Source organism: Anopheles arabiensis, chromosome 2, assembly GCF_016920715.1.
Source record: "Anopheles arabiensis isolate DONGOLA chromosome 2, AaraD3, whole genome shotgun sequence".
Taxonomy (NCBI): Eukaryota; Metazoa; Arthropoda; class Insecta; order Diptera; family Culicidae; genus Anopheles; species Anopheles arabiensis.
The window spans coordinates 104,538,303-104,565,482 of record NC_053517.1 but is presented as its reverse complement, the minus strand read 5'-3'; the positions used below and the strand labels follow the sequence as shown (position 1 = coordinate 104,565,482).

General features: G+C 42.9%; 1 protein-coding gene across 2 annotated transcripts in view; it reads right to left on the bottom strand.

Moving 5' to 3' along the window:
* Positions 1-445: 445 nt before the first annotated feature.
* The window catches only part of LOC120894532 (Fc receptor-like protein 5), a 52,656-nt gene continuing 25,921 nt past the window's right edge, over positions 446-27,180 (bottom strand). For both annotated transcript variants that reach the window (XM_040297177.1, XM_040297178.1), the window contains exons 3-7: positions 27,024-27,169; positions 24,188-24,398; positions 23,408-23,519; positions 20,774-20,949; positions 446-6,806 (exon numbers count right to left, since the gene is read on the bottom strand). In XM_040297177.1, the coding sequence (XP_040153111.1) occupies positions 6,385-6,806; positions 20,774-20,949; positions 23,408-23,519; positions 24,188-24,398; positions 27,024-27,169 (1,067 nt within the window). In that variant the 3' untranslated portion in view covers positions 446-6,384. The remainder of the gene's footprint in view (positions 6,807-20,773; positions 20,950-23,407; positions 23,520-24,187; positions 24,399-27,023; positions 27,170-27,180) is intronic.

Genomic DNA, 27,180 nt, shown 5'->3' with positions numbered 1-27,180 from the left:
CCCTTTTTTTTGTTTTGTTTTTGCTGTGGCCAAAACAACCCCTTTGGGCTAGGTGAAAGTGCCACTTGTTATACCGAAAGCTGCGGAAATTTCATTCACACGTAAACTGGGGTACGAAGCGAAGAAGGTAAAAGTTAATTCTAGCATTAAAATTTGTTCTACCACCTCCTTTTCTTTTTTCAACACCTCCTTTGCACCTTTGCTTAGGGGGTTTAGGTGTGGTTTTTCTCCGAAACAAAAAAAGCGATCCTCCCAAGTGTTGCCATGTTTTGGTTCGACTGTTTAGCTGCTCATTGCTATCATTGTATTGGGTTGTGTGTACACAAACACACACACACACACACGAACGCGTCACGCCAAACGCAGAACGAACTTTCCGATTCCGAAACGCTAAAATCTACCTACAGTGTGTAATGTGTGGCTGTGTGTGTGTATTCTGTATTTCTTCTCCATTGTATGTGTGTTTGTGTTCTTCTTTTCTTACAATTAAAAACTTTTTATTACACCCTGTGCGCGCTAACCGGTAACCGAGCAGGGGCGCAAAACGACGGTAAAACCCACCTTACCCACCTCCCACTTATACGTGTTTATCATTTCCCTTCCCAATTCCTGCTTTACAGTGATTTGATAGGAAGAGCTTCATTTCCTATTGCGGCATTCTTTTCACTAACAAACACACACACATACATTCGTCCTTTTGTTCACACATACACACTAACACACTCATTCAAACCCCTCGTGCCGCAATTGACCGCAATGCTCTCTCCGGCCGCCGCCGCCGGGTGGAGCGTGCGGACCACCGGAAGTAGGTGTGTAATTCAATGGAAATAATTAGCCTTTTTAACAGTTATTTTTAATCGCCTTCGCTCCGTAATTGTTTCCGGCGTCGTATATTTCTGTGTTTCCCTCTACCGTTTCCTCGCCGTTTCTTTGTTTCTTCGTGTTGTTGTTGTGTGTTCTTGTTCTGCTTCCTCTGCTCAATATCCTTTGCACGAACGGGCAAAAGCTTCCTACAGCTCCTCTGGAGCAGGTTTAATCGCTCCCCCCCCTCCCATTCTGCGGGTGCAATTGAATTATCGCTTTTGCATGGAGTTGTTTTTGCTTCAGTTTGCTTTCTTTTTTGTGTTGTTGTATTTACTTATTTATTTTGATTCACTTTCAGCACCATGCACAACATGCACACGTCAAACGACATATTCTTTTGTTTTGTCACAAACGGCTTAGCTTTGTTCATTATCTCTTTTTTTGTTTTGTTTTTTGTCTTTTTTTCCTATTATACAATTGTTCACTCATTTCACATGTTTTGTCTTGTTTTTGTTTTGTGTTTTATTGTTATTTTATTTCAACTGTGGTTTTTTTTTTCATTATTATCTGTTTCGCTTTGTTTGTGGAGTTGTGCCGAAACTGTTTGGGTTTGTGTGTTTTGAGCTTATGGAGATTGTTTGTGGGTTTTGTGATTTGTGTATTTTTTCCTCTTTTTTTTGCTTTTGTTTACTACTATTTTCGTTAATCCATAATTCACATCTCTTCTTTATGTCTTAGAGTTCCGTTTTGTTATCTTCTCTTTACGCACTAAATTATATTTCTTTTTCTCTGTGTGTGCACTTTTTTTCTTCATATCATTTTGATTGCTATTTACTGTGCTTCATTGTGGCGCCGATAGTGGCGCCGGTCGTATTTTTGTTCTTGCCCCACCTCGTTCCCCTTTTTTCCCGACGTCACTTTAATCAAGCTAGCACCACAGCTAGCTAGCAAACGACACATTTTCTCGCCTTTTTGCACAATTAAAACTAACGACCAGCCTATCTGGCGGTGCAAACAGCGTGCACCACAGCCAAGCGCGTTTATGTCGCGATGTATCACGCTTTTCAGTCAGGCTGTTTGTGTGTGTGAGTGTGTGTGTGTGTTTTTTTTTTCTCTCTTCACAAAATGGCCACGCGGACTGTTGTGATGGTGTGGCGCTAGTTTGAAATAGCACCACCCCTCGCTCGGTTTAGTATTCACACATGCTTGGCTAGTTTAATTTTATTACACTATGTGCCAGCCTGTTGTCCATTTAGCCGGCGAGAATGGGCCCCCCGGGTACGAGACGAGCGGTTTGATAAAAACAAACCTTTGTTTCAGGGTTTTTTGTTGTCGTTGTTGTTTGCTTCTGGTTCAGCTGTTGGTTGCATTGTCGGCTTATGGTTTTGCTTTTAAATGGGAACGGCAACAATCGATCTCTGTGAATGGACGATTTTGTTTTTTGTTTGCTGCAGACCATCGTACCTTTGGTGTCCTTCGTTCAGTATGCGGTTCTTAACTTTTGCTGAATGTGTTTTGCTAGAGATTGTTTCGTCTCTAGCTTTATAAACAAAAATAAAACGTTTTCAGGTTCAGAAGTTTGTTATTTTATCACACATTCCGCCAACAAACATTTGCAACACCGCAGCAAAATGGCACCCCACTCTGTCCCACTCGATGAACGAGAGCGGGCTCATCGGTATCAACGGCTGCAGCTGCAACCGATTGTTGTTGATTGAAATAGTTTCCCTTGTTTTGTGGGGAAGTTGGCGTGTTTTATTTCCCCCGGCCACGCTATAACGTGTGGGCGCTCAATTGGCTACAATCAACCGAAACCCACAATAAGCTTACAGTTCCCATTGTCGCTGGTGTGTGTATTTCCCTACACGCGACTGCACCTGAGCCGGGACACAAGCCGGGAACGTTACGATAATATTTTGCAACGCTCGAAAAGAAAATAGGATTGTCATTCGATTTGTTTTCGATCGGTGTTGGCATCAATGTCGTACCATCATCGTTCATTCTGCACCATGTGAGGTCCTCACAAACTTTCTTTTTTTTTTCTTTTTTTTGCTCCTCGTTGGTTCACATAGTTGGAGGAAAAATTTTACATTCTTCTTAAGGGAAATCTCCTTACCCGTGCCGATGTGCTGCTCACATGGATGCACCAAAAACCCCCGATTCAGGATGACTGCTGGGAGTGGGGAATTGGCTGATGAAAAATAGATGCACAATCGATCAGAACAGCACAACAGCTCACACGATCCGATCGGGTGGAAAATGTTTTTCGCTGTACCGTGGCTGTACACCATCACCGTGAAGTCGCCGTGGTTTGCGTTGTGTAGTCGGGTTGTGAAAGAGCAACCGATCTGATCGATATCCAATCTTGTGGTCTCATCGAGGGAAATGTTACTTCAGCTGATAAGTGTGTGTTTGTATTTGTGTGTAAGGAGAGTGTGTTGTGTTGTTCTTGTGGAATATTCATACTCACATCTCGTGGCCCAAAGGCACAGCCAGTGTGTTGAAATGAAATGTTCATCTCACAGAAAAATATCTGTTGTTTTCACAGAAGACATGAGTATGTGTTGATGTGACTAGAAATGATAGATTAATCAATATAAGAAGTGAATAAGAATAAGAAAACAGGAAAATTAAGAATTAGACTACATAAATTAGCTATCTACTAAAAGGAGATAAAACAGCTAAAAGAAATAAATTGATAAAGGAAATAAAACTTAAAACTTTTGATGATTTTAATTTGAATGAAACATTATTACAATTATTAACATTATAACAATTATTAATTTCACTAAAACCAGTCAAGTTTCGCAAATTGCATACTAAAAGGCGCCTTTCGCTTATATACATAACGGTGACGCCTAAAAGTATACAAATATTATGCAATCATTGCTCGTAGACGCATTAAAGTACAAAAAAAAATTAAATTAAAGTTGAAATAAATAGCATTTCAAACCAAAACTGAAGCTAAGCGCTATGAACGTGATCCATATGAAGAATTGGCTTTGTTTTCCTCTCCACATTAGAATGCAACACAGCTTTTCTCCTATTATGTGGAGCATGAAACCAGGACCGTTAGTGATTAAAGTAAGCTAATCACTGGCGGCAACTCAATGTGACACTACCATTATGACACCAGCAGCACTTTCCATCTGATGCCGAAACCCTCATTAGGATTAGAAAGTTTTCACTGTGTCTGTCTCTCTCTTTCTCTCTCTCTCTCTCTCTCTCACCTTCTTCCTCTCGCTCTAACCTTCAGCGCACAGCACCTGTGCCCGCTCATGCTCGTGCACGTGCCAGATAAAGTGCTCCGGTTGAGTTTGCAATTGCAATGCACCGAACCATGAATCCACCGGCTGATCTCGACTCGAGATTTGCCACTTCATTCGCGGCCCGTGGCCCGTGGTTAAGCAGCGGCCACGATAGTTCGAGATAAAATAACTATAATTTGCATTTTTAATCGCTTATGCAAATACCATCAATGATTCAGCGCCCGGGTGGCGCAGTGCGAAAATTCCCCCCTCGAGCCGCAACGCGGGAAATGAAAAGCTCAGCTCACGTTGGAACGTTGGAGCTGGAGAAGGGAAACTTTTTCCTCCTGGTGTTTCTTCTTCAATTGCATGGACCCGGATCCCGATGAGCTTCCGATTGCCGGCAATTGGGCCGTGGCCAGGAGGGTTGGCGCAGATAAATGTACTTTATTCATGATTAGTTGCAAACGTCCTCAACGCTGGCTCATTATAGTGCCAACGGGTAGCAATGGGTGTGGGGTGGTGGAAAGAAATATCCAGTGCATGATCATCAAATATTCGCTCAATTCATCCCTGGTTAGAGGAGCGATAGAGAACCGATCGGAAAGTTTTATATTACTTTCCTTTTATTTCTTCGAACTTCCTTTCAATCCTTTCGTGGTTTATAGCTTTTTCCCCCATTAGTCATCCATCGCACGGATGAGATGGTTGTGAAAGCAGGCGCCATCTTTTACAAATGGAAATTCAGCAAAAGATTACACCCTGCTTTTGAACAATAGAAGCTCACACTTCATTTCATTTCAAATGGAATATGTTTTATGAGAAAAAAATTCAAGCAAAAAATGTTGCCTCACAATTGAGTTAAGCGATGGAAAATCACCATGCTTACCGTCATCATCTTGAAAGGGGGAAAAATCACATTCTTTCCCACCAATTTCAACTGCTGCTTAATGATTCCATCGCAACAGCTCCTTGAGCCTGTCTGTAACAGTAGAGATGGTTGGAATCGAAACTCAGATCGGATTACAAAAATCAGAAAAAAACAAGAAAACACTCCACAATCTGCCACAAGTTTTGCTACGGGGAAAGTTCTTCATCTCTCCTTTCAAATGCTGCTCAACAACTCTCAAGTACAACAGCAGCGAAAAGCGAAAAGGGAATAAAAAGCAGCGCACACAGATGCACACACAGAAAACCCATCTCGGTACGTTTTTGGTTAACCAGTACGAGATGTAAAATGAAATCTTTCCAACCGCCGAAGTGATTGGAAGGGTCCTACAATCTCCCCTCTTCGTCCTTCCCGAACGTGAAATGGAACGAAATTTCGTTTGTTTAATCAATATTTCATCGTAAATACTTTTATCCACCAGCAATCGGAGATGGGAATGATGATGATGATCATGATGATGGTGAAGTTTTGCACCCCCTTAAATCTGTGCTGCTCAAAGACTTGGATTGCTCTCACGAGGGCGTTTCGTCTGCGGGCAAAAGTTCGACCAGTTCTGTTACATCCCAATCCGTTCGCCATCACCACAATCGCCGGTACATTGCGATTGTGGCTGGATTATCTGCAGCAAGAAGGAACAAGAACAATCACTGCCCTCAGTAGTGATTGATTTTGAATCGGAAATCGGTATCGGGTGTTTGTCTAACTAATGATCCAACCGGGTACGGTGCGTTCAAGGGAAGTGTGAATTGATTTTATACAGAGATTCTGACCGGAGACGATCCTAGTGCTTGTGCCGGCGTTGCAGTGACCGGAAGATTGCTTACTTAAAACCACTGCGTAAACCGAATGGGCAGGGTCATGACAGTTTACCGGTGCAGATACAACACGAACACTGCAACCCCGGAACATACCGGAATCCAAAAGATAACAATTTAAGCTTAAGAACCATTGCATACGAGCTGCAACTGCAACCCTTGCAGTCTTCCTAGTCAAAGTCCACCCAAGGTACGGTTGTCCGGTCCGGTCGGGCCCTCCCGACTGTGGGTCTTATTTGCTTTGCAAACAATTCCTCTAAAACTGTCCCCATTTTGTACCTAGCGCCTCATTCTATCTTGCCCTCTCTCTCTCTCTCTCTCTCTGTGCGTTCAGCTGTGTTGTACTTTCTGTTCTGTTTGGCCAAACAACCAACACACACATTGTCCTCTCAATTGCCCGTAAAGATTAACCCTAAACATTTTAATGCTAGAAAACCTGTACAAAATATTTATACGTATGTGTTTTTCCCCCCGTCGTTGGGGCGTTCGCTTTTCCACACTCACCACACCCGGGAAGCGGGAACGTCCCAAATTTGCCGACGAGACGGGAACGGGGAGCGGTTTGCTTTTAAACTACATCGAACAGTTTAATACTTTTGCTGAAGATAGTCTTAACGGAGAGCAGAAGTGCGGTTAGTATACAGAGCGTGAGCAGCGCGGTGCGGTGGCACTGCCGGCGCCGGGATGCGACGGGAAGGTAAGGCTCGGATGGCCGTCGGCCGTCGTCGTCGGATGGTTTGGGTGTGGGCCCGGCTGCACCCGGCCGCTGGCCCGTGCCCCGCGCTAATCGGCCCACCATCGTCAGCAGCATCGTCGCCACGAGACTGACCGTGGCAGGCAGCAGGCTAACCGCGAGCAGGGGACACCAGGAGCGAACCGGCCGGACCCAACCGCACCGATATGCGGTCAGCGGGGGGAGCGTGCCCGCCCGCGCACCGGATGTTGCTGTCGGGTTTTTGTTGGGATGTTGCATTGCGGCTGGCTTTTCACCTGGCAGGAAGAGAGAGAGAGAGAAAACAAGACCGAAAAACCGATTAGTGACGCGGGTTAAAACGTACACACAAACAGAGAGATTTTTGAGCCCAACAGTCCAATGCAGCTGCGGAACCGGCCATCCAGTTTACGGACAACAATGCAGATAGATTACGATTCTAGTACCCACTAGAGTCAGTGGTGGTGGTTACTAACAGGCAGGCATGCAGTCAGGCAAGGCACTTGAAATAGTTTGACGCTACACCGCAAGCAAGGCAAACGACACCAACAGCAGCAACACACAATGTCTGACGTTTGATGGAGAGTGCTCACTCAACTAGCAGCAGCAGCAGCAGCAGCAGTAAGGGCAGTGCCAGTCATATGAAACGTCCCGGTCAGGTCGTACACAACAATGATGATGATGGTTTTGTAGAAATTGTCAAACAATTTGACAGTGACAGTGAGCCCCTGGGTCCAAGAGGGCGTGCGTGATTTATTGCCATCATGGAAATGGCAAAGGAAGCGAACCCAATGCGACAGAATGGTACGTCAGAACGATTGGAAATGTTTCTCTTTCTCTCGCTTTCGTTGATGAAAACCACACAATCGTGGGATAGTGGGAATACAATCGTACCCACCCGAAATAGGCTTTCAGGTTGTTTTTTTCAGTTTTCTGATCGCTTGACAGGATTGAAACGATGGCTGCAAACAAGCACGCGGGATTTTTCCGCTCCGTTTAATCTAGTGTGGATTGACATTCGTTTTGGTTTTGTTTTGTTTGCTTGCGGTGGATGCGCTGCAGCGAGCACCTGCAAGCGAGCACACGGAAGCGAACGATGACAGACAGTAGCAGTAAACAAGAGCTGCTTGATTTAAATGCCATGCCATGTGGGCTTGATACTTTTTTGGGGGAATCTGACTTGTAGGTGGGTAGGTTTAAAGTATTATTCACATGGAATTTGCATGGTTAACGCTTGAAATTTTTGAAGGAAAAGTTTGTGTCTTTGACTCTTTGCCTAAAGCAAAATAAAACGTGTTATAATCGGTTATAGGTCAATTTTTTCCATTTTAATTCTACATACATTGTAAGCCTGACTTGACCAAATTTCCAGGAAACTGAACTTCTTCTGTTAGGCGGTAAACCTAAGGCAGCCACCTTCCAGTTCATGACTGAGCCCAAGAAACATATCCCATACTTTTTACACTTAAACATGTCTTAAAGCATTCTTTACTATGAGTATACTGAGCCACATAGTTTTAACATGTGTTTTGAAGATGCTTAACAGTATTTAAAGTTGTTAAACCTTTAGAACGTTCTGAAGTCGCTTATAAGACTGTCTGTTCAAACTAAAATTGGAGTTTTGATGGCAGGCTTTAATCAATCTGTAAATTTTTTCTTAAGCACTTTTCAAAACTTGTTATTTAAGACTAAGGCATCAATATCAATTGATCTTATTAAATGCCTATTAAGTCTTGGACGAAGGGAACTTGAAACAGGCTATACAGGTTGTACTTTAAATACGCTATTAACGAAAAATGTTGATAAGCCGAGTATTTCTAACTTCTTCGTAAATTGTATTCTGGGATTTTCAGCTAAACAATATTTAATTTTATTTTCGTTTTGCTTGTAGTGGGTGGTTTTATACCCAACAAAGACTATTCGATGTATTTCTAATTTTATTAATAAAAAATGGATAAAACTGGGAAAATCACGATTATGTAAATATGCGTATACCAGATTCCGCGTATCTCTAACACTGCCTGTACCAGGAGATTCTCAAAACTTATTAGTCTGCACAAGCTGTTCCTATAGCTATGTGCTGTTTAAAAAGATCTTAGCCACACATATTGCACTACAAATCAACTGAACTTGTGATCAGGAAAGACCTTCTGATCTTAAGACAATGGAATCCATGTTTATTAATATGATTGTTCATTTGTGTGTGCAATATGTGTCAGCCATGTTGATATTTTGATAAACAAATTCATAGTTTACATGACAAATAGAAAAATGGCAATTTTTGAAACGATTTTCACGTCATGTTTATTTTGACAAAGCTTTTGGTGTAAATTGTGGGTGTTATAAACAAACTTTTATTTTTAAATTAATGTATTTTTAACTAAAAATACATTCGTATTATTAAAGCGCTTTGATATTTTTCAAATTATTATAATATATTTCAATAGTGAAAATTTCTTGGCATGGATTTCTGCTCATACGCGAGCGAATTCATCAGAAAAAATATCAAAACAACATAATAATACTGAAATATCTCTCAACCATATAATATGACTTCATATTCAATGCTTCATTTCCATCTCAAGAACATATCCATAGCAATATGTTGTTATTTTGATAGTTTATTTGCGCCACACGTTTTAAAGGTCTTGAAATGGTTTTATCTATTAGTCTTAACAGAGTACTGTAGATGGGCCCTTTCAGTCTTAAGTTAGTTTTATTTTGGTCTTATGAGGTCATACACGATTTTCAAATGAAAAAGAAGGCTTAATGAAATTTCCGTAGCAACATCGTTAAAACTATGATAAGATTTAAAATGTTCCTTGGGAGCCTATACAGGTTTCCAAGACTAAAGACATTGCTACGAGGAGGTGCTCTGATTGGAAATCGATTCTGTCCGGCCTTGTAGAAGTCGAACCACCAGTCAAATAGACCAATGGGCCGCTTGGCAACCAAGACACATAACTAGTTATTTATAAAAGACATGACTGATGTTTATTCATGCGTAGATTTAACATTTGTTTTAAAAAACATTAAACCAAATCATGTTGAATTTTGCGCATATAATACCAAAAAATTGGGCATTTAAGATTTTCAATCGTAGAAGTTTTTCAGCATAAAAGTCTGCATAACATTTAGTTTATCATCCAGCTAGCAAACTCTCTATGGCAAAAAATAACCGGTTATTTAATAAATGAAAACTTAAAGATAAAATATGTCAGCAATGATATGTCTCCCTGTTCGAAGCGTCACCATCCCCGGTGCAACACTTCCCAACCCTTAACCTCTCTTTATACGGTCAACAAGCGCATCAACCCTTTTTCATCATTCATCATCCCAAAGCCAATCGCCTGGACGGGCGTTAAATCACATTAAACACAGAGGCCGCGGAAGGTCACGGCGCATTATGTTCGTCTGTCAATGGCAGCGGTGTTGCGGTACCGGAACGGGGTAGTTGGAAAAGCAGAGGAAAAGAAGCTCAAAACATTCATCAATTTTAAATCAACGCGTGTGGGGTGTGTTTTGTTATTATTTTTTAAGCTCAACGCCCCCGAACAGTGTAGCTGCAAAACAAAAACAAAGAAGGTTGGGGGGGGGCATCAAACAAAGCACAAACCACGACACGTCACCACCAAAGAGAGTGACCAAAGAGGTGTGAAAATGTATCCGGCTGGCGAGCGACTTTGATGAAGATTGATTTCATTGGCTTTCGGGGGAGGTTGCGCTGTTTTCCCCCGACGGTTCTTAGCTCGGACGCTACGATGTGCTGGGTGGGAAAAGCTTGACCATAACGTGTACACCTTTCTTTGTTTAATGGGGATAGGCGACTTCGGCACACATAAACTCTTCTATTCTTTCCGCTTCGAGCCAATCATGTGTAAAGATATGATTCAAGCAATCAACCGTTCCAAAGCTCCCCCGAGACGGATAACGGTGTCAAAGGTGGTTGAGTGTGAATGTGTCAAAACAGAGCAAACAGGGGTGGCGCTTGGGAAAATTGATTGAATTTTAAGGTGTAAGCGTCCCCGAAGGTGCGTGTAGTAAACATGTCAACGTCTTGTGACACCTTTTTTCAACACAAACACGCACACACGTGCAGGGAACAAACTTTTTGGCAACTTTTTTTTCACCTTTCCCTCCGAAAGGTGACTCGCGTGTGCCGTAGGTGTAGTCTCGGTTTCATAACCAATGTTTATTTGTGGCACACAAAGGGGATGCACGGTTCGAAACGATGGCGAAAAACATATCCTTCCTTAGAGAGTAAGCACACTGCGAACAGATATACACAGACGTTGGCGCACGGTTTGTAAAAAAAATCCTTACCACGGGCAATAGTGCCCCTTTGATGTGGGTTTCCTGCGGGCATTCGCGGGCACTCACGCGGGCATGAGCATAACTTTGCCGGAATGATAAGCAAAGAACGGCAAGCAAAGTTAAGGCAAGCTTACCTTTTCCACCGCCCGATTCCAATGCGAGGCACGAAAGTTTATGTGTTCCAGTTCTTTCTTAAACTCCCCGCCAGCTAATGCGATTCAACGGGAGAAAGGTGCAAAAATTTGCATAATAGGTTAACCCGGCACAGCGGTGCGTGTACGGTTGTGGAATGGTTTAAACCTTTCGCTTTAACACGTTTACCTCATCCGTGGCTTCCGCGTTGGGCGTGGGCTCGGTGGGGGTGGGAACTTTGGTGCGTTGAGTTAGGTTGCCACCGAAAAGGTAAGATAATGTTCGGACCCCGGGAAAAAAGGAGCGAAACTTTCCTCGCATGTAAACGGTAACAAGTTTTGCAATGGTGCGGAAAGGTTATGGGTAAGAAAAACGCTATGAGTTGAATGGAATCGCATTAAAGGTGTTTTACGCTGACGAAATGCAATTTATAAGCACTTTTGTATTATTTTCACAAGCTTTACATTGTGCAGATGGGATGTGTTGTTTCATTGATAAAGCTTTTATGTATCAATGTTTGCATACATTCAGGCGTTTTGTTTGTACCCGTTAATATTATGGTACTAATTCGCCAAAATGTATGTAAAAAGCTGCTTATTAGTGTAGAACTGCTTTAGCGTGACTAATAGAGCACAGCAAAAAGGACTCTAAACCGATTTTATAAACAATTTTTTTATCATCTCCACTCAATCTTTTACGCTAAAATGATTGTACAAATGTCAAACATAGCTGTTGAACCTCTTTTTTGAGATACAACACAAACAGTTACACCGTTACAGCGCACAAAGTTCGTTTGCTTCCACTTTCCACTCGAAGCGTCTTGCATGAGCAGTTTTTCACATGACGTACAAAATAAATCAACGCTTAAAAGGTGAAAAAACGTTACACTTTCCAGAGCCCAAACAAGTTTTGCAGCAAAAAAGAGAAAACTTTTGTAAAGAAAATTTATATACATATTTCTTTTTTTATGGCAAAATTCTGTTTTTTATACTTGTTCTCCGACTGCAGTACGTTATTCTTGTGCGGGACAAAAAACCGGTAGCTCTACAGCAGCAAAATTTACAGTTCACCAGCTTCTTCACACACGTAATGGAATGGAATGGAAAAGCGATGCGAAAGTTTTGCCAAGAGAGGTACAAACAAAAAAAAGCACGCCCCAAAACCGAATGCTGCTGCGTATCGTTCAATCCATCAGCAGTTTACAGGCACGTAGCAAAAGGAAAAGGGAGAGAATATGTTTTCTACCATTTCTTATTTTTGTTATCGCCACATTGGTTGAAACGTTGATACTATGTGAGAGTGTGTGGAGAGAGTTTTTTCTGTGATTCGCTGTCTTGCGTTCATGAAGTGTAAATGTGCTGGAAGCATGCGTTGAAGTTTTATTTCTAAATATCTATATATGCACGCTTACAATGCTGCAGGGTAGGTACAGCTTTTTTCATACCAAAACTCCAACGTATCATGTGCAGCTTTTGCTCAACAATCGTGCTTGAGTAGAGGAAAGTGGAGGAATAGGAAAATGCTTATTCCAATGTTTTATTCACACTGTATGCTTGTAACACGTGCCGAGAGTACCCCGCATGTGGATGGTGAGCTAGTGGAGCGGGTTTAAAAGTAATTAAATAAACTTTTGCCGGCATCGGAATCATCCGGAAGGGAAAGTAAATCAATTATAGCGAACTATGCACATACATACAGAGCTGTGTTTGTTCATACACACAACACTATTCGTACGTTTGGCGAATAAACTGGCTAATCTAGTTTACAAACGGTTCTGCTTCACTAAAGCTACACGCCGCGCTCAGCACAAATTAAATCGTAAAGCGGAAACTTTTTCTGTCCTCTGTCGCGCCTGGTTGACAGAAGTACAGAAGAGAAGAAAAAAAAACAAACTGGAAGACGTTAAAATTTTGGTAAATTATGAGCGCCACCCTGTTGGCTCATCCTTTTGGCAACGTAGAAATCATCCTTTCCAACGCCGGCGGCAGTGTCCGCTCGAGGACGATTACACAATAGTTTCCCGGGACACGTTCGCCCACAGTTTTGGGAACAGCAGACAAACCGGAGCGAAAAAGGGCAACCGAGATAATTCCGTAACTGTTCCGCTCTGCCACGGTTTTTGTAAGAGACGTGGCCGCGAGTGATTACACACTCATTGCATCGGTCAGTCCAAGGCGCACGATGCTACCCTCAATGCACGTTCACGTTTCATCGACGTGACTTTTCACTTTTCCCCCTTTTTGGCCGCACCGAGTGAATGGAGTTAGTTACTGGGACAGGAAATCCATTCCAAGGCAAAACAGCGTGCCATGCTAGAGAGGATAGAAGATTTTGCTCACGAACGCCTAAATTTATGGCGGTTACTGTTATGCAGGTTGTGGTTTTGTTTGATAAAACTTTTCCACCGGACGCGTAATGTGTGTGATGTTTTAAATAGAAAAAAAGCCGTTAAATTAAAGTTGTTTTAAAGATTCAGATGAAAACATTTTAATGAAGTATGTCAAAACAAACAATTATTGTCATGATGTTTTAACATCCTAACCATTTCCTTTTTCACAATAAAACTATAGTCATAATCATAAACACATTTTAAAGCATGTTTTCGCAGTAACAGTAGAATTCAGAGTCGTATTAATTATCAATAAAAAGCACACAAAATTCTGGAACTGTCAAACCCAAGCCTCCCACTGTACAAAAAGCCTCAGCGGAAAAGAAAAACTATCGTTCACTGCTGCACAATCAACTCGAGTGAAAAGAAAAACCCCATACAAAAGCGTAGCAAAAGAATGAAACGCTGCTTTCATGTCTTTTCCCTGCTCGGCAGTCGCTTTCTTGTGGTATGGAAATTGCACCAACTTAACTTAAATATCATAAACATCAAATAAACCGGGTCGAGGAACAGCGCACACGCCTTACTCGTTCCAAGCTGCGAACCAACCGACAGCATTATGCCACCAAGGCCACCAGTGTTGCGGGCTCCGGTGCGGAGCGTTGACTGGTGTGTATCGTACGGTCTTAATTTTACATAATTCAGCAAATGAAAATTTATTGCATACGCTCAAGGGGTGGTTTCGACCTCCTCGTCCCGAACCCAGCACCAGCTCCCGTTTCCTCGATCGGTGTAAAACGCTTGCAAACGGGCTGTCTTCACTGCTTGTAACGGCAACACACAGACGGGGAGAGAAGAAAAAAAACCAACCGTGCTTTTGAATGAAAGCAACAAACTGCTGGTTACCCTTTGAAGAAGAGGGAATGTAAGGAAACCTAAAGCGAAGTCTAAATCGGATATCGGAAACGGTACGGGCTTCATTTCTTTCTAGGCCAAACCATCCATACTGGTGGATGTGGGTCTTGTTCATTGAAAGCGCAAACGTACGGTTGCTGCCAATGCAGATTTTGAGCTTTTTCATTCCCGCCCCTTTTCCATTCTTCTCGAAGCTACAATATGCTACCGATTCGTGCAACCTTTGGCTATCTCAAGATCATTGAATCGAAGGGATTGGTAGATATAAGTGTAATCTGAATAACGATTGATCAATAAAAGGAACTGTGCCGCTGGTTTTTCAATGTAACGAATTTGGTGTAACATTTGGAAGGCTAAACTATAATACTTTTCTGTTTATTATTCTTACATTTGAAACGAAGGAATATTTCCTTATATCAAGTAATACTAAGCGCCTGAAGGTTTGCAAAAAGTGTGTTTTGCGCCATTTGAAAATCAAACACATTGCTATTTTAAAGGGTTTGCTAAACGCCTAAAGGTATGCAAGTACGTGTTTTAGTTGAATCGAATATTAAGTTTAATAATAATATTTAATACTATTAATTATTTTCTATATTAATATTTAAAAAAAATGGTTGAAAATATTAAATCTTAAAATATTCTAAATAAAAAGGCAAAAAGCAAATCATTTAGAATATACTTGCGCATATTTATATGAAAAGGAATAAACTATTAAAAACGACAACTCTATCTCAACTCCCACTCGTCCCTAATGGAATCTTAAAGCAATAATACTCTCTCTTTAAAAATAACCCTAAAGGTCAAACTATAATCTCAAGCGCTGGCTCCCCCTTTTCAGTGACGCATTCATAAATGCATAAAGCTGAAAAGGTTCAACGGCAGCTCAACCGATGGTCAGTTAATGGGGCGTGCAGCATTTTTTCCTCCCCAGGTTTCGCCTCTATACCAACACGAAGGACCAAACAGAAACGAAATTTATTAAAATAAAGCATAGCACATGAAACTGCCACGGTTTAACCACACGTTCCCGATTGTGCTGATGGAGAGGATCACCAATGCAAATAACAAATGTAAAAAAAAAAAACAAGGTCCACTCACCACACCGCATTCGGCTGGAAGAGATTAATTTTCTGTCTGTGTCGTCCAAAAAAAAAGGTGTGCAACTGGCAAATGAATGCTTAATGCATTTTCACTACACCGCGCTTTTGATGGGTTTTGGAAAAATAAAGTGCACACGCTGAAGATGACACTCGCCCATCGATCCGTTGGTGTGACCGACCGCGGGGGGCGGGGGACCATACATCACCACCGGCAATGGCATGAGGTGCAAAATTCGCTTCACAGCTTGTTCATTCGTTTTCATCCCTTTAACTGTTCCCTTCTTTTTCGAGCTTTTGCCCCGCTATCTACCCAAGCAGCGCTCTTAAAATGAGGTTAAATCACTCACTGGACGGATCTTGCCGTACTCGCTTCGTTTTGGCTCTCTTTCTCTCTCTCTCTCTCTCTCTCTCTCTCTCTCTCGCGCGCTCCTTCACTTCCATCTCTTGGCTCGTGTTGTGGTTTATGCTTCGTCCGGACTGGCTGCACACGTCATCTGATCGGTAAGATGATTGGCAGCTGGGAAGGTCCTTGAGCTCAATTTATGCGACCGGTGGTGTGAAAATAGTTTTTGCTTTGATGTGTGTAAGAGGAGGAATTTTTTGCCAACCTTCTATTCCTTTTGCCGCCACTATGCCCCATCTTATCGCCCGTTCAAGCTCAGGGTCGTGTGACAGTGATCCTTTCACGTGCACAACGTAGCCCTCAGCCTCTCATCCTGTGGTGCCTTGTGGTACAAAATGTCAAAGAAACGTGTCATGTTTAGAGTGTAAGGTTTCCCTGCCCTTTTCATCTTGTGGTGCGTGAGTGTGTGTGTGTGGGAAGCTACTTGAAGCTGCTTTTTAGCTTGCTGTAAATGTTGTTGAAAATGAGAATAATTTCTAATGTAACATTTCGTGCCCAGGATATTAAGAATGAATTATACAACAATTTTAAGATCACAAAGATCATACAATGTAGTGTAATTATTTGGAACCTGTTAAATCTCAGCCAATTTAAGTTCATAGCTTACATCTGAGTGTCTATTTTAAAAGCTTTAAAAAGGCGTAAAAAAGGCAATTTATTTGATTTTTTTTATGCTCTTCACTGCATAACCCTTCTGCTGCAGCAGTTTTCGCTAGCGAAGCGAGCGAACCATATCAAACATTTATTTCAATTTCTAGCACCACTCGTTTCGACACGTTTAGCCTGCCCGGGTGCCGTTTACTCCCAATCAACGGCACACCACCAACGTACACTCGCCACCCTGCAATTTCCATCTCGCTCTCGCTTGCAACCACTATCCAAACGGTCTGCTGCGTCATTGCACCGCCATAAATGCATTAATGAAATTCATTTTCTCACATCCTGTTCCCTCGAACAGCAAAGAGTTGCAGCATCGAGGCAGGGTGTCTGTGTGTGTGTGTAACAATTTCCTGGGCTTTCCCGGACGAACAAAAAGAAGAAAAAAGACACGATGCACAACTTTTACCAGCAGTAGGCATTCGTGGGCCTTCCCCGAGCGTACGAAAGGTTTCCAATCATTGCAGCAAAAAAAAGGGAAACGGTCCCCTCCGCGTGCACGCGTTTCCTATCCGTTGTGGACTATCTGCTCCGTTGCCGTTGTGTGAGCGAATGGCAAACGAATCATAAAATAAGACCCCACCAAACCAAACCGCCAGAAGTAATGCGCCGGAAAACAGGGCATCCCCGTTTGCCGCCGAAGCAGGATGGACGGTGTAAAATAACTTTGGCTACCGGGTTTGGGGCTTGCTCTATCTGAGCTGCTCTGCTGTTCTCCGGTTCGTTCTTTCTCTATGTACGCCCGCTACACTAGCAACGAGCTTAGGGAAACGTTGGCGTGAAGGGCTAACAGCTCTGGAGATGTATTAAAAACTTTTTCCCCTCTACCGGCGGCCGCTTTCCTGTCTCCTTTTTCGTTGGATGCCAAATTTACAGCGGAAGTGAATATTAAAGTTATCGTTTTCGCTTTACACGCACGAGCACCCAGTTTTGTGGGTGTCATTTTTGTTTGTTTTTTTTCGGGGGTCTTTTCGGCAGTTTTCCCAGGCCCCACACTCGAGACCACGGACCAGAGACGGTAGTGGTGGTGGCGGTGGGAAAACAAAGTTTAATGCACGAACAGTTCCCATTAGGAACCCAATTACGTTCGTGGCTGTTTGGTGTGAATCCACACGCTCGAGAGAAGTATCGGGCAATTCATTCTCAGCACAAACACACACACACACACACACACATACACAAATGCACTTCATCCGTCCAGTCTAGTCCACAGACAGGCCTACATCTTCTCCTGCAGGGCTGTGTGTTTCCATTCCGAATGATGGGAAGGAAAAGTTTTACAAATACATTGCTTTTATTTTCCAGCAGCTCAGTTCCTGTCGGTATAAATTTCAACATTCAGTGAAGTACAAAAAAAAGACTCCTCTCAATCGAACCTTATATTTGTAGCGGTATTTTGTAAGTTTACCACGACCATGGCTCTTCATATACACGCAGGGGACGGATGCGAATGGGCGTTAAAGCGGGCAGTTCATAAATAAAGTTTTCTGCCTCTGTCTGCCGCTTGTGTGCTCTTTGCATCGATGGAAATCAAAAGCGTACCGAAGCAAATAAAACCAACCACAAAAAGAGATTGAGCAGGAAGCAAAGAGAGGAAGAGTGAGAAAGAATAGGTGAGAAAAAGTGTCAGAGAGATGGACCGCACGATAACGTCTCGGAAAACATGTTTGTGTCCTTTGCAACGATCGTTTGGTCAATGGTGGAATGAAACGATCAAAAGCAGGGAGAGCTCGTAGTAGAAAAGTTGCGAATACTGTATTTTTTTATGTAAGAAGGAAGTCGAAAAGGTCCTAGAATTTCTAATGCTACATTTGTGATTTTCTGATATTTCTGTAGAAACATTATTATAAAACAAAAAAATATGTTAAAATCTTTCCTTTAGAAATCTTATGTTTTAGAGCGATACATGACGAAACAGATCTTGAAGAAGGTTAGGTTATTTCTGTAAACAATTGATGCTTATTTTTCTAGAACATTAAGTCATCTCATCTCAACGAATGAGTTCTAAATATTTGCAAAATTACTCATGTTAGACTACTGCCATTGTTTAAAGTAATCACACAGATGGCGCTAGTAACGGATGAAGCATTTTAGCTTGATCATTCCAAATTTTAACCAATTTAACATAAGCTTCAGTAAAGTTATAATAGCTTACAGTATTTTTAACTCATCTTTCAAATGGTTTTTTTTAAATCGATATCTTTAAAAAAGTCTTCAAGAACCAAAATTCTTCTTGATCGACCGTTCTCGATTGCCAGAACCATGATCGCTAGATAATGTAATACTATACACAACAATATTTCGAATTATTGCGAAACTGTACAGCAAAACTTAAAAAAAATAACGCACCAGCACGATCACAACACCTGTTATTATTCTAATCTTCCTGCCAACATGTCCGTTTCACCCAGCTGTGAATGGCACCGGTGAGAAATAACATCAACCAAACACAAAGAGCAAGCAAAGTTGGCATCAGGACAACTGTTCCCACCCAACAACTTGTGCCGGCACCCAATCGCGTAAAAGCTCCACACAGTGAATCCAAAACATGCTCGCTTTTCCAGATTCCGTGTTGCTTTTTTGCTCTGTTCACTCCTTGTCTCACGGTACCATATACAGTACCTTAACCTTTTCCCCTTCGTTTTAGAGTGTTTCTTGTCGCCCCGTTTTCGGGCCGTCGGAAGTGGAAGGAAATTAAATTTCTCCTGCACGGCCCAAGTTCTCCATCCTGCTCCTTCTCGTCCTTGGCAGGAGAACAGTACGCCAAAACCTTCCACACCGTCCGCACCATTTTAATGCAATCCATTATACTGCTGTGACGCCGAAACGGGACAGAACGCCCCAGCAGCACATGTGAACGGGAAAATTGTATATTTATTTTCTCCTTCCCTTGCCTCAGTACCATCCATTCCACCATTCACTGTTCACTTTCATCCCAAATGCAAACCAAACGTTGCGTTTTTTCTTCCTCCAAGCGTTCCAAAACATTGCTGCTCACAACGAAATAAAACAACACTAAAACAAACTCCTTTGCTAACACCAGCGTGTTACTCTCTCTCACACACACACAAATTCTCAGTTTGGTGAGGTGAGTTCGTTTAACGGTATGTGGAGCTTTTTTCGGCACAGGCCGACCTGTTTCCCCTTGAAGGCAAGTGCCTGCACGTACGGCCATCGAGATCCTTGGCCTTTTTTTTCTTTTTTTCTGCTTTCTTGTACCACCGTCTCTCCTGTTCCTCCCCTTACACCACACCTCTTTACGTCATCAATCTTCCTGCTGGTTCTCCGACCCTCGCAGGAACGAACATATGTTATTGCACTGCTCATATTTCACAAAGTGTCCGATAATGATGCATTGCAGTGGTCCCGAGGCAATTTCTCTAACCGTTCATTTCTTTTTTCCTTTTTCTTACAGTACACACTACGCTGAGGGAAGAATTGCAAGCTACCTAAACCGGGCGTTTGTGCACGATACAACGAGCCACTTCTACTAAGGGTACGTGAAGTTTGCTTCAAACATACGAAACGAAGCCTAGCGCTACGCCAGCCACTATGGGAAGAGTGAACTGCACTGTGGAACAATTCGGTATCGTGTGAAGATGGATTTAAATAAAACTGCATCATACTAGTTTTGAAAGCCTTAAGAAAAGCTCTTGTGGTAATTAAGAACTATAAATCAAGAATATATACATACTGACGTCCTATTATAAATGAGCTATGCATTTTATGCTTATGAAATTAATTGAGGGCTTAGATATTGCTTTCAAAAAGATAAAATACTTCCTTGGTGAATAAACCTTCGTTGAGAGTTTTCAAACATTTCATAGACAGATAAAGGTTACCATCGATATAACATGAGATATTATCTTAAATTCAAACATTTTATATACAGTGCAACACTAAGAAATTTAAAGGAATGATCTCCTTCGATGAATTGTAAAATAAATTCCCGAACTATGTCCTACACTCTTCCCACAGTGCACATATGCCTTATCCGTCCGCTTGCCGTTGTGCTGGCTGTGGAATTTATGAATTTTCCCTTACCCCAAAATACTTTCCCCGCCAGCAAACTAACTCCACTACCCAAAAAAACGCAGACAAAATGCATGCACAGAATTCCTATTTTCCTAATCGACCGAAGGATTGTAGACGCTATTTGCGGGTTCACGTCTAGCACACCGGGAGTGTTTGTTCCCACCTGCAGCAAACACACCTTGTTGGAACTGTGCAGGAAAAAAACTTCACCAAACTCTTCGTCAAGTTGCATTCCATCCGCAATTGCCCCGAAACTGCCCTGCAGCACCAGATGGCTGGTACCGGGCCGGTGGATGAAAGATCGATGCCATATGCAAACCGTCTTAGCGGCGGGGAAGGCAAAAGAATAATCCAACTTACCTTTCAGCACGTGCACGTAAACACTCGATTGGCGCGCGTTCGCGGGAGCACAGGTGTAGTTGCCACCGTGCCGGGCCGTCGCATTCCGCACCGTCAGGATGCTGGAGGTGAGCTTGTTGTTCGACACGGACACACCATCCTCCTGATCGTAGTTCACCATCCGATCCTCGTGGTACCTGTGGCGAAGGGAAAGAAACAAGAACAAAGAGGTTAGAGGAAGAAGAGCGAGAAAAAAACCACCATCACCACCACCACACCAAACAGCAAAAGCAAGCAAAATGTCACCGACGGGCCCGCTGTGTCCTTTTAACCAAACTTCGTCGTCGTCGTTGTCGGCGACTAAGGACTTGTCCCGGGTGTTGTCGACGCTGCGAGCGTATTTGTACTTCCCTTTCCACTGCGTTCACCCCCTATTTTTGGTTGTTTTGCTGGTGGTACAATCGGTACCGGCTTCAGCTGCTTTCAGCTTCGCTCAGCATAATAAATGAAGTGGAAGAGATTGAAATTTGATACGCGTTCATAAATCGTCTCCGCACATGCTGGTGCTGACAAAACACCATCGCACAGGTAGACAAGGCGGTGGCAGTGTGTTGCCTTGAACCTCTTGCAGGCAGACTGCCGGCTTGATAATGTGGAAAGGGGTCATGCAAAGTGTGGTGGCAACGGTCGATTTGAAACAAGCCAACCGGCCGTTGGAGGGAGCTGAAAGGCAATGTAGACCCACATGATTGTATCCAATTTTTCGCCGCTTCTTTTAACCTTTTGCTGGCGTGTGCATGGCGTGTGTTAAAAAGCTTTAAAGGGACGCCTTTTTTAACACGGAAAATTACTCCATTACGGAGGAACCTTTAATCCACAGATTACTGGCGAATGATAAAGTGTTGCTTAGGTTACGGCTCATAAAATCTGGCGTCTACTGGTATCAGGTGACTGTAACGGGGGTTTTGCTATGAAGAGCTTTTTTGCGTATGGTTATTAGTTTTTTCTGTATTTACAAAGCTCTTCCCTAATATTGGTGTCAAATGTGTGCTTTGAAAACGATTTGGACTTAACTTGGATATAAAAAACAGTTTAATAACCCTTTCAACGGAAAATAAATATGCCAATTCTTGGGTCATTTCAGTTTGGCATTACCATTTACCGGCAAAGATTTTAATTAAAGCTAAATTTTTTTTTAACTTTATTCCAATTCATCTGATGGCTTCTTTGACTACAATTCACTTAGATAAAAGTTTGCTAGTACAGTAGAACCTCGATTAACCGGTGGGCGGTTTAACAGTGTGCATAAATGTCACATTCGGTAAAACATTTGTTAAGTCCCCCGTTAACTACAAAACGATAGCAGCGCCCTCTTACGGATTAATCATTTATTGCCAGCTGTCAGTTTGGAAGATGGGACCCTTGGAGATCACATCAGGCAGGTTAGTTTGCAAAGTTAATCATCAATGTTAGTCTTTCCAATTGGAACCATTTCATCTCAACTACTAATCCTTCATAATCCTGATCAAAGCTGATATTGTTTAAGGAAAACCTTGAAGACATAGCAACAAAAATCTCGCATCACATCCAAACCAAAGCGCAAACAGCATGCTTCACCGTTCGTGCAATAGCCTACCAAAACGTGTCGGCTATCCTTCAAAAAACGACCACCATTTTCTCGAATTAAACCTATTGATCTACCGGGAATGTTTTTTTTTTTATCTTCTTCTCGTGAACCACACTCTCCCCCATCCAAAGGTATTCACAAATACCTTTGTCCACTGGCTCGAATCAAATCCGCACCATGGCCCGGCACGTGATCGAGAGATGTTTGTGTTTGCATTCCATGTCGCCTGCAATAACTCTGACCAGTCCACCGCGCACCGCGAAAGTGGGGCAGCCCAATAGCACCATCTCCACCATCTCTGGTCTCATTGCGGAGGGAAAAAGGAAAGAAATTGCTTTCCTACCACAACAAAGCTCGCCACTACTCCGCCACGAGCCGGGCTTTTGCCCAGTTGTAAAAGGAAAGTGCGGTGGACAGAAAAAAAAGCAGAGGAAGAACAGGGTACCCCATTTTATGATTACGACGCATTCCATCACGCCACGCCAAACAAAAAAAAACATCAGCAAAAAGAAATGCTTTTCCATCGCCATTCTGCATGCCTTTCGATTCGAGGGCCAGCGCTTTCACCTCACGCTGAGATGCTGATCTCGGGCCTCTGCAACGTATTCGGAACCGTTTCATCTTTTTGCCCACATCAAACGGCGACCCATAGCGAACGAGGGTGACCGGAGGGAGTCCCAACTCCGCCAAACACAAATTGTCCCCGCATCCCCCTCCCCACCCCACATGGTCACCGTGGCGGCTTTTGTGTGTTTGGTTGGTGGTGGTGGGTATCGTGAAATTCGCGGCTTCCCTCCGTCTCCATTCTCTCCACCCAACGGCACCCAACGTTGACGGATATTTATTTATTTCATTTCATCACCACCCGTTTGGCCCCTGCCAGTATTCCAGTTTTATATTCATCCTGCACTTCTGCACCAGCGATATTTTGCCCCACGCGCTTGCCGTCATAAATCTTTCATAACCGATCAACCGAAACTGGCGCACAGAGGGCAGAGGGTGCACGGTGGGCACGCGGGTATACTTACCAAAAGACGTACAGCGGACTTTCGGTGGCACGTTTCAGTTTGCATTCCAGTCGCAGCGTCGATCCTTCGTCTATATGCAAATCGGGCGCTTCGAGAATTTCTGCGACCGCCTCTGTGTGTGTGTGTTTGTGCGTGTTTGTGTGTTGAAGAGAAGGAAAGAAAGAAAAAGCATGAATTCAGATTCAGTTGGTTTTGCGAATTGCATTTGATGATACGGCTCTGGGGAATGGAGAATGCTTGTTCTATTTATTGAGACCGATTTGGTCGCAGATCTCGGATGCTGAAGATGACAGATACACAAATCGGAATTCTTCAAGGTTGTAAAACAGCTCTTGTTTCAAGAGGAACCATTTTCAGAAGTGCCAAGAAAAAAGCAACCAACTAAGCTTCCGTGTTCAGGTGTCATAAACAGGAAAAGGCGACAAAACAGCGCAAAAAAAAACGCCAGAAATCACCCCAAAAATATATTCTTCTTCCCCTTTTGGACTGGAGACTCGTGTCAGACCGCATTGCCACGTTCCCCCTGGTGACTAATAATTCAGCTGAAATTTCCATATAAATTACATTTTCTGTTTTTTTTTTTTGCATCACAGGTACGCAACCGAATCGATTAAGAAATTTCAACCACAAACAGTCATTGACCAACAGAGGAGGAAGAAAAAAATACATAGAAAAATCCCAACCTGTCCCAACCCTGCCAGACAATGGTTGGTGCAATGGAAGAGCAAAAAAAAAGGCGACCCAAAATATAGGTTAAGCCACAGCTATAGCCAGACTTACCGACGATCCTAAGCTCGATGAATATCGACTGGGGTGGATGGGTGGAAATTTGGCACTCGTACAGTCCTTCGTCCTCCTTGCGGGCGTTCTTTATCCGCAGCGCCCAGTTGCCGAGGTGGCGCGTATGCTCGACCAGGAACCGGTCGTCGCTACTGTACGTCGACAGGCCGACCGTCAGCAGCTGGTAGTCTTTCCGCCGGAACCAGGACACCTGAAAAGTGGGGAGAAAGAGAGGGAGAGAAAAAAACAGTGCCGCATCGATGGGCACACGATCAAGTACTGGAGCTGTCAAGCATCAGCTGTCATAGGAGGGGGGAGCAAAGGGAGCAAGGAGTTAGGTGAACGAGCAACGCGAAGCAAAACTAATGGCAGCGGGGTTGTGTTTTTAAGGGTGGAGAAGACAACACTGCACCCGAAAGGGGGTGAAAATTTAATTTGAACCCGTGCCCGTGCACAGTCGTATCCAAGGCAGCGTGCGCCTTACTAAGGCAAACTGGCACTGGTCGTGTCGTTGAAACCGATGGCCCTTGACCGTACTTGTCGAATTTTACAAGCCCTGTCGACCGTTTTGCACTGCACTGCTGTTACGTTACCTCTTTCTCTCTATCACTCTAAGAGGTCTCTCTAGCTCTCTCTCTCTCTGTATACCAGTGCACTTTGGCATGGGTTTTGTGGATGCTGTTGCCGCTGCCAAAACACAGCCCAAGATATAGCCCTTTCTATGTGAGAGCGCGCGCGCGCGCCAGAACACTACAGGAAGCGAACGTGCACACACAAGCAGGGCGAGGAGGGTTGGCTGGATAAAATTTCAATTAGCAATAAATTCCTAAATTTTCACTTGTTGTAATTGCTCGGCAGATGGTTGCGTCTCGTCCGTTGAGCCCGATGAGGTACCACCAAATAGGCCTGCCTATTTAGCCGGAAACCCGAAGCCGGGATGGGGTGGGAAAACTTTTGAACGGTAAAATTCATCTGCTATCGATTTAACCTTGCCGCATTACGGGGCAAGTTGCGAGGAGGCCGAAACCGACAGCGAACATGCTGTAGCAATTTCAATTTACAACGAGCCGGGGGGTTTTTTTCATGGTGGAAAGAATGGAAAAGTTTCCTTCAAGTCAGCGTTTCTTTGCCTTCGATTTTACGTTGCATGGTGATTGGAAAAAAAGTTTGGTAAGATACAATGGTGGATAGGAATGAATTTTTGCAGGCTTCTTGTGGGGGTTATTTTTGAAGAATCGATAGCTTTGGAATTTTACTTGCGTTTTGGGACATGGACGTGCCGTAGTATACAGTTTTTTAAAGTTCTTACTTTGTTGCTTGGCATTGCGAAAGGGATTTTAATGACGTCATCAGAAAAACAAATCTACGATAACGATTCTCTTTCGTAATCTGAATCAATAAGTGCACTTTTATAGTACTATTTTTTGCACTAGAGGGCGTTGAGTGTACCGCATTGATCAGTAAACTAACAAATGACGTAATAAAGCGATAAAAAAACATATGCTTCCTAAAAATCTTTATGCACCCATTTTATATCTCAATATAGCTCCACTCCTACGATCAGTTCTATTGCTGTGCAGCAATTTATAATTTTAAAATAAAACGAGCAACCGAAAGCAAAATTGAAAAAAAAACGCTGCCACAATTGGAAGCACTTTTTCACTGACCCATATAAAATGCTACCGTACAAAACCGGCAACGCCCGAATGTCTTCAATGTCATCGATCTAGCTACGGTCAAAAAACAAGAATTGGAATTCAAGAATTCAAGAGACAGAGCGAGGAAGAAAAACCTTTTCATTCCAAAGCTCCACAGCCGGAAGCAGGTTGTTTTCGAACTTCCTGCAGCTGCTTTGCTACATTCTCCTTCCTTGCAACTCTTTCCCAGAAGGAGCGCACAGATTGTACTGAATTGAACCGTTGTATTGTATTGAAGAGAAGCAGAATCAGAGAAAGAAAATCAATCTGTTCGATGACTATCGTTTCGCCGCTCTTGGTGCTGGCACTAAGCAGCAAACGGTAAGCACGTGAGCAATAATGTCCAGGAACTTTATGTTTTATCATCGCCGCTAAACGAAAGCTGCGAGAGTTTCACACAGTGCTAGACATACCTATAGAAAAAGGTTTCCTCCTTGGCAATAACAAAAGTCGGCACGGATGTCACTAAGAGCATCGTCATTGCTGGACTTGCAACAAAATACCTGCCCCACCACCTGTCTACGCTGCCTGTTGCAAGCGTTTAGGGCAAGGTTTGAACCAATAGAGCAAAAGTGGAGGAAGCAAAAACGAAGAATTACTTATCCTGCAAGTAGGTGTACTAAATATAAATGGTAGAGAGATGTTATTCAGTGTTGTTGTGGATGTTTGGAGCTTAAAGCTTGAATCTACCGTGTTTAATACTTCAACAAATTTGTTAAATTTCATTCCACTGTTTACTGCAAAGGATCTACAAACGTGTTCATTTTGTCTTGCACACACACACACACACACACACACACACACACACACACACACACACAAGGATTGCGCACATTGCAACAATAAAGATGAGTTGCCCGTACATCCACCAAAATACAACCCACCGTGGTAATTAATCATGCTGCTCAAGCGTAAACGCTGACGGAAAGGGAGGAAAATGGGATTTAAGAATGCCTCTCATTTACACAAATTAACGGATAATGCAGCGTACTTAAGTTAAACATGGAACGGAAAAGTGTAAAAACAAGAAGAAAACCCAGAACAATAAGCGTATGAAAATTGAAACGTAAAAGTAAACGTTACCAAACAATAAAACAGAAGCAAACCAAAGCGTCTCGACTAACAAAATACTTACTTACAGTGGCTGGTGTTGTCATGGTGACGCTGCAGGGCAGCACCGCTAGGCCTCCTCGTTGGCTAATTACTCTAGTGTTATTCTTAGTAATAAATTGACTTTGTAATGGACCTAATGAGTTTCTGTGCGCTGCCTTCGCTTCGTTGGAATCTGGAAGAGGG